Source organism: Rhinolophus ferrumequinum, chromosome 5, assembly GCF_004115265.2.
Source record: "Rhinolophus ferrumequinum isolate MPI-CBG mRhiFer1 chromosome 5, mRhiFer1_v1.p, whole genome shotgun sequence".
In the NCBI taxonomy this organism is placed as follows: domain Eukaryota; kingdom Metazoa; phylum Chordata; class Mammalia; order Chiroptera; family Rhinolophidae; genus Rhinolophus; species Rhinolophus ferrumequinum.
The window spans coordinates 58383779-58402730 of NC_046288.1; the positions used below are offsets into that span (position 1 = coordinate 58383779).

The 18952-nt window shown below is 35.1% G+C and overlaps 1 protein-coding gene across 1 annotated transcript in view; it reads right to left on the reverse strand.

The window, feature by feature from the left end:
* Positions 1 to 18952, reverse strand: part of COL25A1 (collagen type XXV alpha 1 chain) — a 433173-nt gene that overhangs the window by 169313 nt on the left and 244908 nt on the right. Inside the window, exon 5 of the mRNA XM_033106318.1 lies at positions 8986 to 9003. Within this exon, the coding sequence (XP_032962209.1) occupies positions 8986 to 9003 (18 nt within the window). The remainder of the gene's footprint in view (positions 1 to 8985; positions 9004 to 18952) is intronic.

Sequence of the window (18952 nt, forward strand, 5' to 3'; positions counted from 1 at the left end):
TTTTAATTTTAAGATTGAATTACCTATCCTAAACCTCTATATGCTCTGAGGCCATCATTTTGTTGGACATTTATCCATCAGCTGAAGTACCACTGTAAGGGTAACATGCGCTCTGTGTGAGCGCTTATGTGAGAAGGTTTGTGCATAAGTAGGGCCTCTAATAATAACACTTATGTGTGTCATAATCTGTCCTAAGAGCTTCATTAAGTTATGTATTAAATCAAACCAACCACCCTTATTTTACATTGAAAAACTGAATGAAAAGATAACTTGCCTGAAGTTATACAGTTCGTAAGTGGTAGACCAAGATTTAAACCCAAGTCTGCCCATGAAGCCATCGCTGAACCTTAGTCAATGTATTCCATATACTGCTTTAAAAACAGACTGCTAAAAGCTGATATTTTCAGTCGCTTCAGTCATTTCATCATCAAATGATTATTATCTTTAAATTTGAATTGTTAAATGTATGTACTTATTTAACAGAAATTTATTGTGCCTTCTATACTATATATCAACACTATATAAAGAAATTGAGATACAAAAATGAGTAAGAAGTTCATGAAATAATAAAAGCTTCCTCATATGCAAATCAACATTGGATTGACTTAATCATTCATGAAAAGCTACGTGTTATTCACCTTTATTCAGACAGAATTAAAAGGAATATGATTTGATAGAAAACAAAGCATAAAGTTGGCAATAAAAGTTCTTTAATTAATTTCAGTGGCAAAAAATTCTAAGCTGAAATTAAACTTCGAGAATGATGGTATACCATTTCAATACACAAATGAGCATGTAAAAATAAAATATATGGATTCTAATACAATAAAAAAGCTATTATGCTATGTGTATTCTTAAAGATATAAGCTATTTGGAGTACAATGGAGTCCTTCATATCATATTAACCATTTATTTAATAAAATGCCCCCAAAATTTAAAATGTTAAGATAATAATTCTCTTTATCATCTAGACACTACCTAAACTATAGATAATGGGAAATGATAATAATCATCAAATCTAGCATGATTGATGTAGTTTAATAAACAGTTCTATTATGTAGTGAGCAAAATAAAGACTTTCTATACACACACACACACACACATACACACATACACACACGCATATGCTTTCTAAATTGCTTGGAGAATGTAGCTGTCCTTCCCTTGCCCCCAAGTCAGACTATATGGATCGGAAAAAGGTTGGACTGGAACACAAACATAAAATATGGGAATTGCTAAAGTGTTAGGTTAGAAGGATCTTAGTATATAATTAAAAACATATGAATAGAAAGTTAAATACTGTCCCAAAATATCAGAAATAATTCCTTACAAGGCACATACAGCTTGATTTTTATAAATTTTAGTAATATGTGAAATGGCAATGACAATGCCAGAACAACAACAAAAAAAGCAAAAAGGGTTTTGGGGGAAAAAAAGGTAAAGTGACATCTACCACGTTTTTCAAGTGCATCTAAAAGAAATACAAATGGAAGCCACACGCCTCCATGTGCAGTTGCCTGATGGTATTTGCTTGTGGTTTTCTCTTACATTTTTTTCTCACTGAGTAATACAGAATTACAACATGCACGCAGCTTTGGTACTCCAAATTCCTGAGGGAATTATATCTCCTTTATGTTCACGTGCAACTCCAAAGGTGAGTTACTTTGTGCAAAATAAATCTCCTTGGTATGGAAGGGGTATCTTTCACTTAATAACAATGCTTCCACTCTTTCAAGATCCTCTATTGAATATACTGATGGAGTAATTTTGGGTGAAAAAGAAGACCAACGTATCTTTCTAAAGTATATGAGATAGAATTCTGAGAAGGTCTTTTTAAAAAACTAGTTTCTACAACTTGTTTTAAATTATTTGTTAGTGGGATAATATTATTGTTTAAGCAAGGTGGCATTACACACAACTACCATGAACTACTTTCTATTATTGTCTTGATTATTAAAAATCAAAGTCAAGCCTTGAATCCTACAAATAAATTGTTACAAAATAAATAATACATCATTAGTATGGCCCTGGGTTAATTTTATCTGTTTATTTTCACCAAAAATTAAATATCATTATAAATAAACTATGCAATGTAAGGAAACAAAGGCATCCAAACTCTCCAAACCATCTGAAAGTGAAATATTAAAATTAATTAAGTTCAATAAAATTTCAGAGCTTAGAAACCTTAGAGAACTGTTTTAAATGGCATTAATGATGACACCTGGTATTTGAGTGGGGTATTTAGAATTATGAGAAGCTGAGAGTTTTCTCTCTTCTTCAGCTTCCTTTTCCTTAAGCTCTTGTTTCCACTCGAAACTCAGTAACATTTGTTGAACTATTATGTACAAGGAACTAAGTGTTGTAGAGGATATTAAAGATAACAGAAAACATAGATCCCACTCTTAAAGGTCATAAAAGTTAGTAATAAAGGGAGAAAAGATGTTTATGAATAACTATAATACAGTAGGCAGAGGAAAAGAGAAGGAGGGAATTATTTACTGAGTGCACGCTATGTACTAGGTACCACATTAGAAGTTATACATATATTACTTTAATCTCCACACCATCTGTTGAGATAAAACATTATTATCTCTGCTTTACAGGTAGGAAAATGAGACTCAGAGTAATTGAGTAAGTTGCCCAAGATCACAAAGCTTGTTAGTGGAAGAGCTAGGATTTCAATTATGATCTGTCTGCCTTTGCTATCTATGCCCTTCTATTTTAAGTTTAAAGTAATATAAAAAGCTGTACAGATAAAGTGCTGTAGGAATTCAGCAAAAGGGAGAAATTACATTCAGCTAAGGAAGAAAAAAGACATCTTGATGGAAGAGCTGGCATGTAAGTATGAAAGGTGATCATATTTGGATGTGTGGAAACTGAGAGTCTCTAGGGGCTGGGAAGAAAGCAGTTCTGGAGAAAAGACTATTCGAAGAAAAGACAAATGAAGAAAAAGAGATTTGAAGGGAAAAAAAGCAAATGGTTTGATTTGGTTTGAAAGAAGCATAGTGTCCAGAAAGAGCATTAATGAAAAATTAGCAGGCGATTGGGTCCAGAAAAACAGGCCAAATCAAAGGATTTGAATCTCAGGCAAAGAGCTACGCTGTATTCCACTCTAAATGGTAATCACATTGAGACTCAAAGCTTTGGGGTCAGAAGAATGACATAATCAGAACCATGACAGAAAACCTTTATCTGGTAGATACATATAGGATGATATTGTTTGATGCTTTACTCAATCCCCACACTCGATGTCTTCATCATAGAGATAGGAAAAAGCTAAACGCTTTCTTTCCTGACTCACTTCCCTTGTAGCCATGACTGGACAGACAAGCAGGTCTTCACAGTGTGCAGAACGGCAATAGGGAAGCCAGGGTGAAAAAAAAAAAGAAAAAGAAAAAGAAATGTAAAATCCTGTCAGGTGGGCAGTGAGCTACAGGGATTTAATTGTTCTGGCAGCCATTAGCAAGGTCACACAGAGCATGAGAACCATGACTCTAAGACCTGGGCGTAGAGGGGAAAGGAAAAGGAAGGCCTGGGAGGGAGAGAGTAACATAGACAGGGAATGTAGGAGTGGGGAGGCAGGAAAGGACTCAGTTACGAGAATAACAGTGCCTGGATCTAGGCAGTAACCCAATTAGTAGAACTAAGGCAGGGCACTAGGACCACACTTAGAGCAATGGCACTGATCCTTGGTCACCTGCATATTGGCAAATGTCCTCCTTAAATGCCTCATGTTTAAGGTCCCCACTGAACCTGAGGATTTCCCAGACGTGCAGCTCTAGGGCAGGACTAGCAGGTGCAGTCGTCATTCTCCCACGGTGGGTCTGCAAGAATTGACAGGACTTCCACACTCTATTTGACTATTAATACTCAAAGATTTATCAAAAGAACCGAAGTTGAGGCTGTTTTGTTCACCACAGTTTCACAGCCTCATCATTGTACCTTGTGTGTTGCAGGAGCTAAATAAATACTTGAGCAATTAAATTGCATTATGTTAATATGAATTAATGAACAAATATCAGGGTGAATTTTATTTCAATAGATTATTTTTGCCCCACCCCCAAAGATTCTTATTACCTCTAGTGTGAAATACAAATGCTCATCTGTTTTTTTTTCTAATTTTCTTTCCTTCTATCTTCCCTTAGTTACTCTCTGCTATCACTTGCTATTATTTTTTCTTTTTATCCAACAATTTTTTCAGGTCTCCATGACCTTATTTACTCTGTCCCGTCCCTTTTCCTCTCTAAGAATTTGATCTCCTTTGTTTCAGTAGATTCACGGCAACATCCTCTCCATTCATTTCCCTGCCTCTTTCCCCGTCTTAACCACAGCTGCTGCGATTGCCTTTTCTCTTTCTCATACCCTTTCACCATCTCATTTCCCTTGTCAAGACCCATTTTCTCACCCATTTAAGTAAATGCAAAGACTCACCTCTCTTCCCCAAGGCCTATTTTCGTATTCAATTTCACATGATCATTGCAACTGGGTTCACTGTCATTTAGCACTCCAGTCTTCCCAACTGTGGAAAAATCTACGCTAAACCCATCTAAGCCGGCTTCAACGTTAGGAAGATGATCAGAAGAACGCCTTGAATAATACACATTTTCCCTTTTTGTCACTGATCTGCAAAATAAAACCTTATTATTCTGGAAGGCCTTACTAAAGAAGTGTGATAGCGAAGAAGCAAAATTGAGATTTTCCCTCTCTGAGGAAGAGTTTTGTGCTGTATAATAAATAATACTGGGGATGAGACTGCAAGAAAACTCTCGCTGACATAAACATGTGCACGTGAAGAACAAGTTGCCAATTGTAATTCTGTCCAAATCTTTTAATAAACGTGAAAGGATGTGGAGCCTCCCAACTCAAGCATTTACAACTCTTTTTTTTTTTGGAATTTAGTTGTTTGGAAATCTGATCGCAAGTTCCCACAGAAATCATAATATAAATACAGCTGATGCTCCCAGCCCAACCCACAAAAGCCTATTCCTAATGTATTAAAAAAAGTTCTTATTGTACAATAGAAACAGTATTGATAATACTTTTTCAATGGGGAATCCACTGAAAGTTGGCATTTGGAATTTTAGAAATGTATCTCTCACAATGGTACCCAGTCACAGGAAATGTGAATTTTCAACAGTTAGTCTAGCTAAGGGTCATCACTGGGTGACATGGTTATGGCTCAGGGAGGGGGTAGGAAACTTGGGTTTGAGAACTAGTTAAGGAATCTTGTTTAGAGAAAGCTTGTTTAGTTGGCAAACTGACCACTTCCTTTTCCTCCCTTAACTAATTGCAAAAGGAGATGGGGTGAGAAGGTAAAGAGACAGTTTTGCAGTTTCTGTGCCTTACGCTTTCCCCACAGGTAACTAACTATATATGCTGAGAAGACAGATACAAGGATGAGGGAGGAGCAGGATCAGGAGGGAAGGAATGTAGATAGATTCATTATGTTGTATCATATATATACGTATATATATGTGTGTGTGTATATATATATACACACACACATATATATACGTATATATATAAATAAGTTATGAAGAGTTTTAGCTCTGAAATCTTACAAAGCCAGGGAAACTGAAAAAGTTGACATTTTAAGAAAAAAGTAGATATTGTTTTAAGTCACCAAAAGGATAAAGAAAAAAAAAGGAATGCATACCTCAAATTATGTTAGTTATTATATACACTGTATGTGAATAAAATCCATTTTAGTGACCCAAATAAATTATGGACATTTTAAGAGAAATTTGATCAAATAAAAGAAACCTTTCAATCATTTAAGAAGCTATTATAATTTCCTAATTTAGGTTTTAAATGTACATTGTTTGCTTTTTCTCTGTATGCACCTTATGAGTCTCTATTAAACAGATTTAATGTATAGTTTATGTAAATTTACTCAAGGACAAAGTGGATTCACGATAAGGTGTTAATGTGAGATATAATTGTACAAAATACTATAACTGCTGCACCGATTGAATTACACCTACTACATAGTTCATTTCTAAGTGTTCATATTTTTAGACAGATAAAATTTGTTCTTGGAGTTAAAAGCCTATTTAAAGTCCACTTTTTATTTTTAAAAAATTCCAAGAGTAGATTTCGGGCTGGGAAAGTAATGCATTACAGTAGGTAACAAAGAAAATTAAAATTATAGATGAAAAGGAGCCTATATATAAAAATTCATGTGTAATTTATAAAAATCTGAGCAAAGTTAATAATCAAGTACTAAATGAAGAACATTAAGAATCATTTCATTTAAAATCTAAAAATGGAAGTTTCTTCTGAAAAATATTATAATGATGCAGTCATAAGAGGGAAGGCAGACTTATCCCGGGTGACATAGCAACCAAACTACCTATTTTTCATGCCTTAGAAAGATAACGTGAGGATATTCCTTGGCTTCGCATTTCCCCTCATCCCTATCCTCCCTGAATTCATTGCTTTCCTTTGGCTGTGTCATGAGGAAGGCATTTTGAATGAAATGATCATGTGATTTGAGTGTCCATCAAATGCAAACTGATAGCCAGAATGAAGGAAAACCAAAGTAGGTCACCATTTGAAAATGCCAGTCCTATCCTCCTTCAAAGTTTCCAAAATTTTCAAGTATAGGCAGTTAGACAGATTTTATTTTTCTGAAGAGCCATAGTAAATATAAGACCTGATGTGAAGGTATCCTGAAGTGCCATGATATACTTTCAAATCTTAGCTAGAGTGATCCAGAATGTTCCAGGTTCTGTCCATTCTTGGCTGCCTGTGCTTGTGCTTTCTTCTACTCATTGACTGTGGCTGTACACTCAAGATTTATTATGACCATGTTCTTCTTTTTACAGTTATTCTTTTTAACATCTCATTAACTAATATGCTTTTAAAGCTGTCTTTTTGTCCAATTTCCAAATCTTAATTTCCACTCTCTGTTTTGTCTGTAGGACAGTTGCTTTTGATGTTGTAGCAGATGCAGGTGTCAACACACACCACTGCCTTCTTCGAAGACGGTGTTAGAATACAGGTCCCATATGTCCCTATGGCTCCCTGCATTCCTCTAGCAGCTGGAGTGGGCTAGCCCTTCTGGGTGCAGGTCAGAAGTGCCAGCGAGTTAACAGCCAGGCACGACTCTCAACAATCAAGGGTGAGAAATGAGTGGGTTAATACATCAATTTCCCTACCCCACGGTGGGACGATTCTGAGGCAAGCTCTACACAGTCTCCTACAGATTATCAGGAGGATGGAGCCCCAGTTATCCACAGCAGTGCACAGCTGTTCATTAATGTATCCATTTTCTGGTTTTCTTGCCCTCCCTGTGTGATTCTCCCATTCTCTCACAATGCTTCCTGGGATCATTCCCAAATGAACTACTTATGCCCAAATCCTTATCTGAAGAACTGCTTTGGGATAGGGGAGGTGATGCAGGCTAAGACAGAGGTCCTATGAAAACTGAAAATATGTTGAATATTATCATCTTCTCTCAAAACCAACACTCGAACTGCTTTTATCATCTGTTATCTCACCTCTTCTCTTCTCTTGAGAGCTACAGGGGGTATGAAGGTTTTAGAAACAAACTTGACTTCTGCTCCCAGTTTTATGGCGTCACCCCAGGTGAGTCATTTATCTGTTCTGATTATATATATACTTTGCAGGGCTATTGTAAGCATAAAATAAAATAAAGCACACAAAGCACCTCTTACTTTGTCTTCATCCCATTATAATGTGGCAGTTTTAAATTTAGAGAATAAGCCACAACTTTCTTTTATGGATATTTTCTTTCTAATAATCACCTTGAGCCAAGCATATAAGAATGAAAATCACAAATAATGAGAGTATTCTCTGATATGAATATAAATTAATTACACATCAACATTTTTCTCATGAGTGTCATATGAAAAAGACTCCTCTACTAAAGCACGTGGAGTTTTTTGTTTGTTTTGTTAGACATCCTTAATACACAGAGCTCATAAAAACTATAAATAACATTCTCATGATCTAGTATGAGGATTAACACAATACACAATTTATGATACTAACAAAAATATCGTGAAAATTGTTCACTTATGAAACAATATAGGACAGCAGCAGTGTTCAGCATATCAAGGGGAAAGAGATATTTTTAGACAGATAAATTTGTTCTTGGAGTTAAAAGCCTATTTAAAGTCCACTTTTTATTTTAAAAAAATTCCAAGAGTAGATTAAGGGCTGGGAAAGTAATGCATTACAGTAGAAATAATTATGTTATTTCTATGTTACATCAAGAAATAATTATGTTATTTACAGGTATTATGGTGCTAAAGGTAAAACAATAATGGCATTTCCTTCTCTATATAGCTTCCTATGGACTACAATAAGTGTTAATCTTTAATTTGTTGGGTTTTACTCACTCTTCATTTCTGACAACTCCCTTTGTTTTCACTTTCATCTTTCTACACATTCCTCCCCTTCCTAAAATTTCCTTTTTTTCTTCAATATGAGTTAGGGCTCACAAGATTTTCTGTTGACTGCATTCACATTTAATTATAAATCATGTCTTCAGCAGTTGGTTTATATTAAAAATGGAGAATGAATTCAATATCTACCTATAATGAATCAAAAGTAGCTGGTAGGATCACAGTCCACATAATCAGAGTCTGTGCGGATTTACAGTGACATTATTAGTACATGATTAATCAGTACTTAATGTGAACCAGTTCAGACCCGACGTCTACTAAGTCATTTTGTCTTGCATTCAAGTCCCATGGGTCTGTTTCATATCAGTTAAGAGTTTTGCTTTGTATGATAGTACATTGTTAAACTTGCCATCTGGTCCAACAGCTGACGTGGCTCATACAACCCTGAAGAGGCCCCATAGCTTTACTCCTGGGAAATATTTGGTCTACTGTGCGGTGTCATGATTACTGGCTCATAGCTTTTTAAAATATCATTTGGAAAGAGTTACAGTGAAACCTGCACACTGGAAAAATCCTGAATTGGAATTCATTTGCTAAAAAAGAGGTCACTTACCTGAGGACCAGCCTGACCCTGAAATTGAAAAAAAAAGAAAAAAAGGGAAATAGTTACAAAATTGTTTTCTTAAGGAAATATTTCACCACTAAAACTTAAACTAGTTCTGAAAATCCTTTCAAAATATTTTCGAAGATAATACCTAACTACGGACAAACTTCACTTTGTGGTTTAAAAAAATCCTATTACACCTTCGCACCTTAATATTTTTACTCTATGGTATTTATGTAAAATCTTAATGTTATGGTCTGTTACATTAACTCCCAAATGACTCAAGGATTTTAGTATGCTCTAGAATTAAACTGGAGAAAGAGAAGGCAAAAGGTGAAGTATACCTCACATGATCAAAATGAACGGGTTAGTTAAAGGGAGGGTCTGCTAGCACAGACTATTTCTATGAGCTACATCTTCAAAGATGGCACAGAGTTAAGAAAAAAAGAGGCAGATATTTTAGTTCTAGAACTCACTAAGTCTTTGAATTTCTCATTGCTGCAATAATACTTTACGTTAATCTTTTTAAATAAACATCTCTCTCACTCTGCATAATCTAAGCAGAGGGCATTTTAAAAGGATATGAGAGGTCTTTGGCTCAATTAACGTGCATCATAACTCTTCACACCATCAATATATTATGTAACCTCCTGCCAATCTAATTCATTTTGAATGTCACTTTCTTGTTACTTAAACTGGTAAAAATTTCAAAGTAGCATAATTTGTAAATGCTTCTCAGTAAGAGAAAATCACCTGTGAATAAAAGTATTGATTACCTATCACCTTAAAATCTCCAGCTGAGTTTTGTGTAAGATGAAAGAAAAAGTTCATACTGAGTTAGGGAAACCTTTAAAAACAAATTAATAATGCATAATCTCATTGCATCCTCTGTATGCCAAAGGTATTATACAGGAAAGCATGGAGCTAACACAACTCCCAGAGAGGCTCTCTCTCTTTTAGCCCCTCTCCAAGCTTGGAATTTCTTTAGGTACTTGTTCTCTAACTAACTGGGGATGGAACAGATGATTTGCAAAATCTTTGTCTGAAATGTGGTTGGCTAGATTTTACATAATTAAATCAAGCTGCTGTGGAAGTTACTCACTCCACTCCTGTTCTCTTTCGTGTTGGGGAGAGAGAAAGAGAATAACATTAATTCCTTACCGAGTACCAGGCACTTTGGGATATGTTATTCCTTTTACTACTTATAACTGCCCTGCATTTTACAAATGAGGAAATGGAGGCTCACAGAAAGAAGCTAAAAATCACACAGTCTATTGGCGGAAAAGCCAGAATTCAAACCCCAATCTGATCCTGAAATTCATGCATTTTCCATCAGGTCATTCTGACTTTCACTCTGGAAGTTTAAACTCACAGCTGTGTTAAGACTTGCTCAGATCAACAGTGACACCAGAGTACTCTTCAAGTGAGTGGATGCTCTAAACTTCCCCACCACTCCCCGGCTGGAACAGAGTGAATCTCTGCTTCCAGATACAGACCTCGGACCAGCAGGCAATAGCCTGTTACCTGATACCGGTACAGAAACCAGGTCAGCAAAGTTCTTGAGGGCAACAGACAGCCCTAATATTAGCTCGAAACGTGGAGAACCTACACGGGCGGGGCTCTCCACCTACATGTAAATATGGATCTTCCCAGATCCACGAAATGAAGAAAATTGCAGGTGCTCACTCTCACCTTCACTATAGCTCTCACTCCGGATGCTCTTAGCTTCTGATCTTTCTGAAGTTTAAAACTACGGCAAAGTTAGAAATGTGAACATGTATCTTTCTAGAACCTCAGAATACATTACACTTCTTATATGATTTTTTGTGAAAATTAAAATGTAGGATTCTCTAAAATTAGAAAGATTTCTTCAAAAGAATATATTTTAGCATTGTTGCTGAGATTCTTTAATTCCTATGGTTGTTCTACACATGACGTTTTTCCTGTCTATCATTAAAATGTGGCATTTCTGCCATTATACTAAACAAATAATTTTAGCATGTGTGCATACATTTATATGTTATTATACACAAATATACATTGTGTTATGGATTTTTATGTTAGTGACAGTGAGAACAATTGGTAAATGATGGTAAAATGAAAAAATTGATTTTCACATGAGCATTGGAAAGCATATAGCATCAGGAAACTCAGATTACCCTCACATGTGATATGAATTTCAGGTGTCTATGGTGTGCGTGTATGTGTGTGTGTGTGTGTGTGTAGGAAGGGTGAGGAATATGAAAAAGAGGAATGGAAATGGGTTGGTAGGAAGGCTTTTCAGAAAAACGATGTATACTAAACAACACATTCAGTAATTCTCCCTGAAACATGGATTACACAATGCAAGCCTTACAAATCTTACCCAAGATTCTAGGACTGCCTACACTCAATGTGATGTAACAAACAACTCACTAGCAGACACCTAAAGTACCCGCAAGAAAACAGTCTAGCAGCTGAAGTCTTGTAGTCATGGTAATAGAGCCATCTGGCCAAGCGAGGGAAGTGATCAGAGAGGTGGCAGTGGGCAGGGCAGTGCCCTCCTCCCTGTGGGAGTGCAGAGCACAGAGAACAGAAAAGAGCTCAAGAGTGAAGCCCACTCAGAAACTCCCTGTCACTGAGGGCACTGGGTGATAAAGCCTTCTTCATAGAAAAATTGCCAAAAGAAATATTTCAGAATTTCTTCAAGTTGCTTCTGAGCAGTTCATTGAGAACTACAATGATCTTCCTTCATTAGTGGACATTTTTCTAATCTATTCTAATGTATAGATAAGGAATATTACTAAGAATCAAATGTGAATGCTAATTTCTTTTGGTTTTCTAAAATGCGCTCTAAATTAGAAGTTATAAATTATGACTAAGGCTCACAAAATACAACTGAAGATGCATTTTTAAAAATGGAATTCCTGAAAAGGACCTTTTCCCCAAGCAAATCACCAAACTGCTTCTATAAAAAAAAACCACAAAAAACCTGAATCTAGTATAATCAAGAACTATGCCAAGGGAAAAAGTTAAATCACAGAAATACTGAAGTTTGGAACCAACACACATGTAAAGATGGAGAATGCTCAATGCTCTGAGTCAACAGCTCAACGCAATGCCCTCCAGGCAGCTAAGGCACCAGCGTGAAGAAAAAGAAACAGCAGGAGGAACTGACTTTAAAAAGTGGTAATCAGAACAGCATGGTGGGAAGCAATTAGCCAGTAGCTGATGCCTGACAGAAAAGTGTTCAAAGCAAGTTGAAAGTTTTGTGAGGCAAGTAAACCACAATGGAACATGATAAATGAGACGACATATCACTGGAGTATGTATTGTTACATTAGGCAATTAAAGAGCAATATTAACCATTCTTTGTTAGACTGTTATCACAATTATGGTTGCCAGAAAGTGCTAACACTCTTCTCTAAATTGACAAAGTCATTTAGATTCCTGACTGAGGCAATTAGTTTCACTACATGATACGTTTTTATGTATGATAACACTGTGTCATTCCTTTTCAGATTGGACAAGTGCTGTTTTTCCATTAACACATGTACAGATAGGCAGACAAAATTGGCGCTTACAAAGTACAATCTTACTTTGAAATACTGATTAGGATAACAGAACCATGTATACTGTTACTATGATATAGTTGAAATAAAAAAAAACCCTTTCATTTACAAAATCTTGAGGGAATATTAGTATTGGTCATGCAACTTTAATAGGTGCTACCTCTGCTTCAAGGTAATTTGAAAGAAATTACTTCAATAACTTAGAAACTCTTCATTAAGAAACCCAACCTTGATGACCACCATTAGTACCCACCCTCAATTCAGATTTATTTGATTCTTTTGAATTGAAAGAAAATACTTCAAAAGAATAATTTCTATGTTTTGCATTTTGGAACTCTTACTGCCTAAAAAGAGCATTTTAAGTTGATCAATTTCATTGTCTCGTGAAGTATCTCAAATCCACACATTTGTATGTCAAGTGTATTTTTCCCTCAGGTGAAAATAGCACCTGAAGTGGGCATCCAGGTAAAGCTTTAGAACATCGTAGGAACTCTGGCAACAGGATTGTCCTTGTGGCAGGAGGTTTGGAGGAGCAATAGGAATCCTACCATGGAATCACCTCCTCATTGGGATCCTTAACATCTCAAGAGTCGCAGTTTGAAGTAGAATCTGTTTCAGTAAGTGGAACACATGCACTCTACACTTGCAGCACCAGGAAGCAGGCATCTTGCCTATTCTCCCTGCACCGTGAATGTGTTCACATTTAATGCCCAATATCCCAGTGCCCAAGTTACAAGGTGTTTCAGAAACAATTGTTGAATGGGTGAAAGGTGAGAATATTTTGAATGGTCCAAAGATGGTTTGCTATGTTTTTATAGAACTGTTAGAAAGTTTACTATTCTTACATTATAGGCTTATATTTTAAAATGTGGTTTCTCAATCCAATAATTTAGAAAGGGGGCTCTTGAATTCTGGTCATTGCACAATAAACACCTCCATGCCAAAGAGGAAGTCTCCCCACTCACTGGAATTGTATTCAGATAATAGAGATGGAATGGAGGCAGGCAAAGACTACAGAGGCTTCACAGGATTTCAGTCCTTTACATGTGGCACAAAACAAAAAGCATGAGAAGTCTATCCTGAAGAAAAAATCACTGTCTAGTTTAATTAAGCTCCCATATCCAATTAATATGAGGCTATTACATCAAATTACTTTGATAATTATAAAATGCTATAAAATTTAGCATGGCAACTTAAAGTTGGCTATATATCCAATACCAACAATTTATTCAACTAATTCAAATTTAGATAAAAAGTCTATAAATCTTAAAAACCAATTAATATGCAAATGGTATACTATAGAGAAGAGCAATTGAAGTAAAGCATTAAGGATTATGTGTATTAATTTAAAAATGGCTTTGCAAAGACTGCATAATCTCGCAATGTATAAGCTGCTCATGCTTCCAAGGACTCCCACATGCTTCACTGAAATAAACGTTATTCATAATTTATATTGCTTAATGTGCTACCCTACAGGATATTAGTAATTTTCACCTTAGCTACAGTCACATAATATTACTTAGATAAGGGTATTTCAATTTAAGATTTTTTTTTTGAAAAATACTTAAGCCTCACTGGTTTTCATTCCGTAGAATAAGAAGCCATATTCTAAACTCGAGGAAAATAAACAGCTATAGTCTCAAGCCTGGAGGATATTTCATTTTTAAAATTTGAGAGACAAACAAATAGAGCAAGAACAAACATGTAAATGGTTTTGTTGGGTTCACGTAAAGAAAATAAAAATTGATACAAAACTTGGAAGATTTCTTCCATGTTTGCCTTTCATAAATAAATAACTATATTTAAAGATTTAGTCTTATACTTAAACAGGTTAACAAGTCCTTCCCACAATAATTAAAAAACATTATTATATTTTCTAATGCAATACCATATTTTTCTTTCCTGTAATTAAATGTTCATAATGGAAACAAGAAAATAATTTTATATGTTTTTTTTGTCATTAAAAATTGCTCACATAGAACATAAGAAAAAGACTGTTATTTATGAATTAACTGACATTAAAATTTATTGAATCCCTAATGTCCCACTGAGGTCAATTCAAATTTTTGCTATTATAAATGATGTCTATATCTTTCTTATAAACATTTGACTATATCCCTGATTACTTCCTTATGATTCAACACTGAAAATGCAGTGTTATTCCAATTATGAAATTTATATACTTTATTTCTTTATATTATAGTATACAGAATACAGCTTATACATTTTCTAGGATATAATTTTACATATATATAATATATATAATTTTATATATATAATTTTATATACATATATATATATATTTACTCTGAAACATATTTGTAAATCTACCTATGTGAAGAGAAGAAAGAAGAAAGGAGAGAGAGAGGAGGGAGGGAAAGTATACAAAAATAGTAGTTATCTCTGAGTGTTGGAGTTATGGGTAATTATTTCTATATTTAGAGTTTTCTATATTTCTCAAAATTTTACTAGTCCCATGTCTTGATATAAAAATATTTATCACATGATACCTAATTCACTGCAGAAAACTTTTAAACAGAATCTTGTTAATTTTTTTTCACACTAGGATTCATTCACTTAAAGATCTATGTCAGTGAAATCATATGGTTCTCTGCTTTTTTTTTTTTCGATATGTGGTATATAAACCAAAAACAACAAAAGAACAAGACACACAAATGAGAAACAAAAACTCATAGACACAGACAATAGCTTAGTGGTTACCAGAGGGTAAGGGGGGGTGGGGTGTGGGAAATGAGGGTAAAGGGGATCAAATATATGGTGATGGAAGGAGAACTGACTCTGGGTGGTGAACACACAATGGGATTTATAGATGATGCATTACAGAATTGTACACCTGAAATCTATGTAATTTTACTAACAATTGTCACCCCAATAAATTAAAAAAAAAAAAAAAGATCTATGTCAGTGATTCCAAATACCATTTTCCAACTTTTTCTAATTTCAGGGTATTTTTTAATTACTTGAAAGAATGTTGCAAAATTTATAAAACTATTCTTCAAAGTTCAATAAGTAAAGGTTTTTAATTCACTTTTTGTGTATGCCCCATATCACTTTTAAGAGTAGATTAGTAGTAGAGAAAGGGGCAAGAGAGTTCCAGAGGCAAGCACCAATTATGATAGGAGGTCATGGCTCCCTGCTAGGCAGCTTGTTGGAAACTTTGCTGTTTTGTACCAAATATTTTGATTTGGGGATTCAGCTGTATTATTTCATGGAGTTATTTAACGAATTTATGATTTTGGCTATAAATGTTTAGCAAACTCCTAAAACATGATTGACTAGTCCCCCCTTATCTACAGGAGATATCTTCTGAGACAACCCCCCCAAAACTACAGACAGTATGGAACCCTATATATACTATGATTTTCCCTATACATATGCCTACAACAAAGTTTAATTTATAAATAAGGCACAGTAATAATAATATAATAACAGTAATAATAACTATAGATCAATTATAACAATATGCTATAATAAAAGTTATGTGAATGTGGTCTCTCTCAAAATATTTTTATTAAAGTTTATTGGGGTGACAATGGTTAGTAAAGTTACAAAGGTTTCAAGTGTACAATTCTGTAATACATCATCTATATAACGCATTGTGTGTTTACCATCCCAAGTCAGTTCTCCTGCCATCACCATATATTTGGTCTCGTTTACCCTCATCTACCACCCCTCTACCCCCTTACCCTCTGGTAACCACTAAACTATTGTCTATGTCTATGAGTTTTTATTTGTTTGTCTTGTTCCTTTGTTGCTTTCAGTTTTATATACCACATATCAGTGATATCATATGGTTCTTGACGTTTTCTGTCTGTCTTATTTCGCTTAGCATAATAATCTCAAGATCCATCCATGTTGTTGCAAATGGCACTATTTCATCTTCTCTCAAAATATTTTTTGTACTGTACTCACCCTTCTTGTGATGATGTGAGATGATGCAATGCCTATGTGATGACATAAAGTGAGGTGGAGACACTGGACAAAGGGATGATTCATGTCCCAGGCAGGGTAGAGCAGGATGGCTTGAAATATCATCACGTTACTCAGAGTGCTGGGCAATTTAAAACTTATGAATTGTTTATTTCTGGAATGTTCCATTTAATATTTTCAGACCACAGTTGACCATAGGTAACTGAAACTGTGGAAAGTGAAACCACAGATAAGGAGGAACTACTGTACATATCCAAGTCTTTTCACCAACGAGCATGGAATCAGAAAAGGCTAACAAGGTATAAATAAATGAAAAGTTTTATAAACATATATTTTAATAGGATACAATAAACATATGGAATACATGTGAGAAGAGACACCTAATCAGCTTCCATAGTTTTAAAAACACATGCCTTCTAAAAGAATGCACAGGCAATTTTTACTATCCTGCCAATTTTTATTGCATTGTATATAATGAATAATTTGGTTTCTTCAATGTTTATCAACATCTTTATAAGTATGTTACTTTATTGCTCCAAATAAATACTGGAAGCCAATGTATAAACATCTCTCAGTATGATTAATTTATATAAGTGCCCAATTTCATTTTTCTAAATATTGTACAAAACAATAGACCTGACTGCTCTCTGCAGCTGTCTGTCTTAGTTTGTGTTAATAAATGTGTGTTAGAGCCAATAAATTCATAATTCATGAGCTACATAATGCTTATTGCTCCAGTGAGACAGAACCCCAAAAGCAGAAACCTATTTTAAAATTAGGGAGAAAGGAGCAGCTCTTCAAGCTGACAAGCTTATGTGCTTTAGGGACCGAGATGTTTGAGGCTGCATCATAAAAACTACCAAGAGGTTTGTGATACAATAACTGCAAATTAGGCGTCAATTCTCCCACTTTGTAGTTGAACAAAGCAAGTTTCAGAGAGGTAAGGTAACATTCCCAGAGACACACAGTTTCTAGAAGGGGAAACTGAAATATGAACATGGATTTGTCTGACTTGAACACTGTTCTATTCTCATTTGCATCATGTTGGTGGCTGAACCCATGGGCTTAGGTGAGGTTACCCAGGAGAAGCAAGTAGGAGTGATTCTTAACTCTTTTTTGAATTAGATAAAAGCTGTAGCTGCTCTACTTAGAAATATACACACATTAAACACTTAAAATTTTGCGCGCGCACACACACACACCCTGAAGTCTATCCATGGATTCTCTAGTGAATGTTTCACTCTACGTTAAGATCCCCTGGGTAGAGAAATACAAACATTTCAGGAGTAACAAAGGAAGAGTATCCCAAAAGGAAATTGGAGGAATGAGGAGGAAAAGAATGAGAAGGAAAAGAATTAAGAACAACAACAACAAACTCGAGTTAAAGAAGCCAGGATTTAAGAGAATTTCAAAAAGAAACTTAAATGAGGACGGCACAGAGTCTTGAAAGGGAAGTTCAAAGCTTTGTAGGACTACCTGAAGAAACAAGAAAAATCACAAATAAACAATCTAACTCTACACCTAAAGTCACTAGAAAAAGAAACAACAAAACCCAAAGTAAACAGAAAGAATGCATCCTCTTGAGATTAGTGGTTGAATTGAAAATGAAACCAGTTAACAGGGTTACTTTTCTTCCCCTGTATTCAGGATGTGGGTACAGGTGCAGAGTATAGGGTGAGTTGTATGTAATTAGGCTTGGGGTTTCCCTGGGTCAGACCAGAGGGAGAGAGAGAGGAGACTTCAGGTGTATACAAGAGCATGATTATAATGGTGGACCATGGCATCTACCATATTTTGCTGTTTATAATGCACACCCACGTTTTGGGCCCAAACTTTCAGGGGAAAAAAATCTTCCAATTTTTTTATTTCAATTTTTATTTGTTTACATTTAGGTACTTGCTTTATGTATTATAAAGGAATTTGAGCATTTATTTTTTAACATTGTGGTACAAGAAATTTTATGTAACATATAATTACAAAACACAAGAACAGATACAAGGTACAAGACATTTTATGTACTGGTAACAAATTTACGATATTTCAGCATCACAGAAGGCTAAGAACTCTTCATTGTTGCACGTTCATCATAAGTTCAACAAAACTGATTATCGTACTCCAGGGTATTCTTTTTCATATGGATATTGTTACCAATCTCTCAAGTTACACTTTTAACTCACAAGCATAAATAAAAGAATTAAAAACATGTACATAGATACAGAAATAGTACTACACATGTATAATGTGCATCCTCATTTTTCCCTCACAAATTTGGGCCAAAAAAGTGCGCATTATACACTGCAAAATACGGTAATCTGTTAAGGAGGGAAGAAGTGAGTAAGGCTTTGGGAGGTGGGAGACATGTGGGATAGTGGTTTCCATTTCTTTGTCAGATATATTTGTTATTCCTTCTGCATTACTTTTGTGATATTCCCACTAAACTATATTTAATAAGTTCAACTGTATCAATGCTTTTA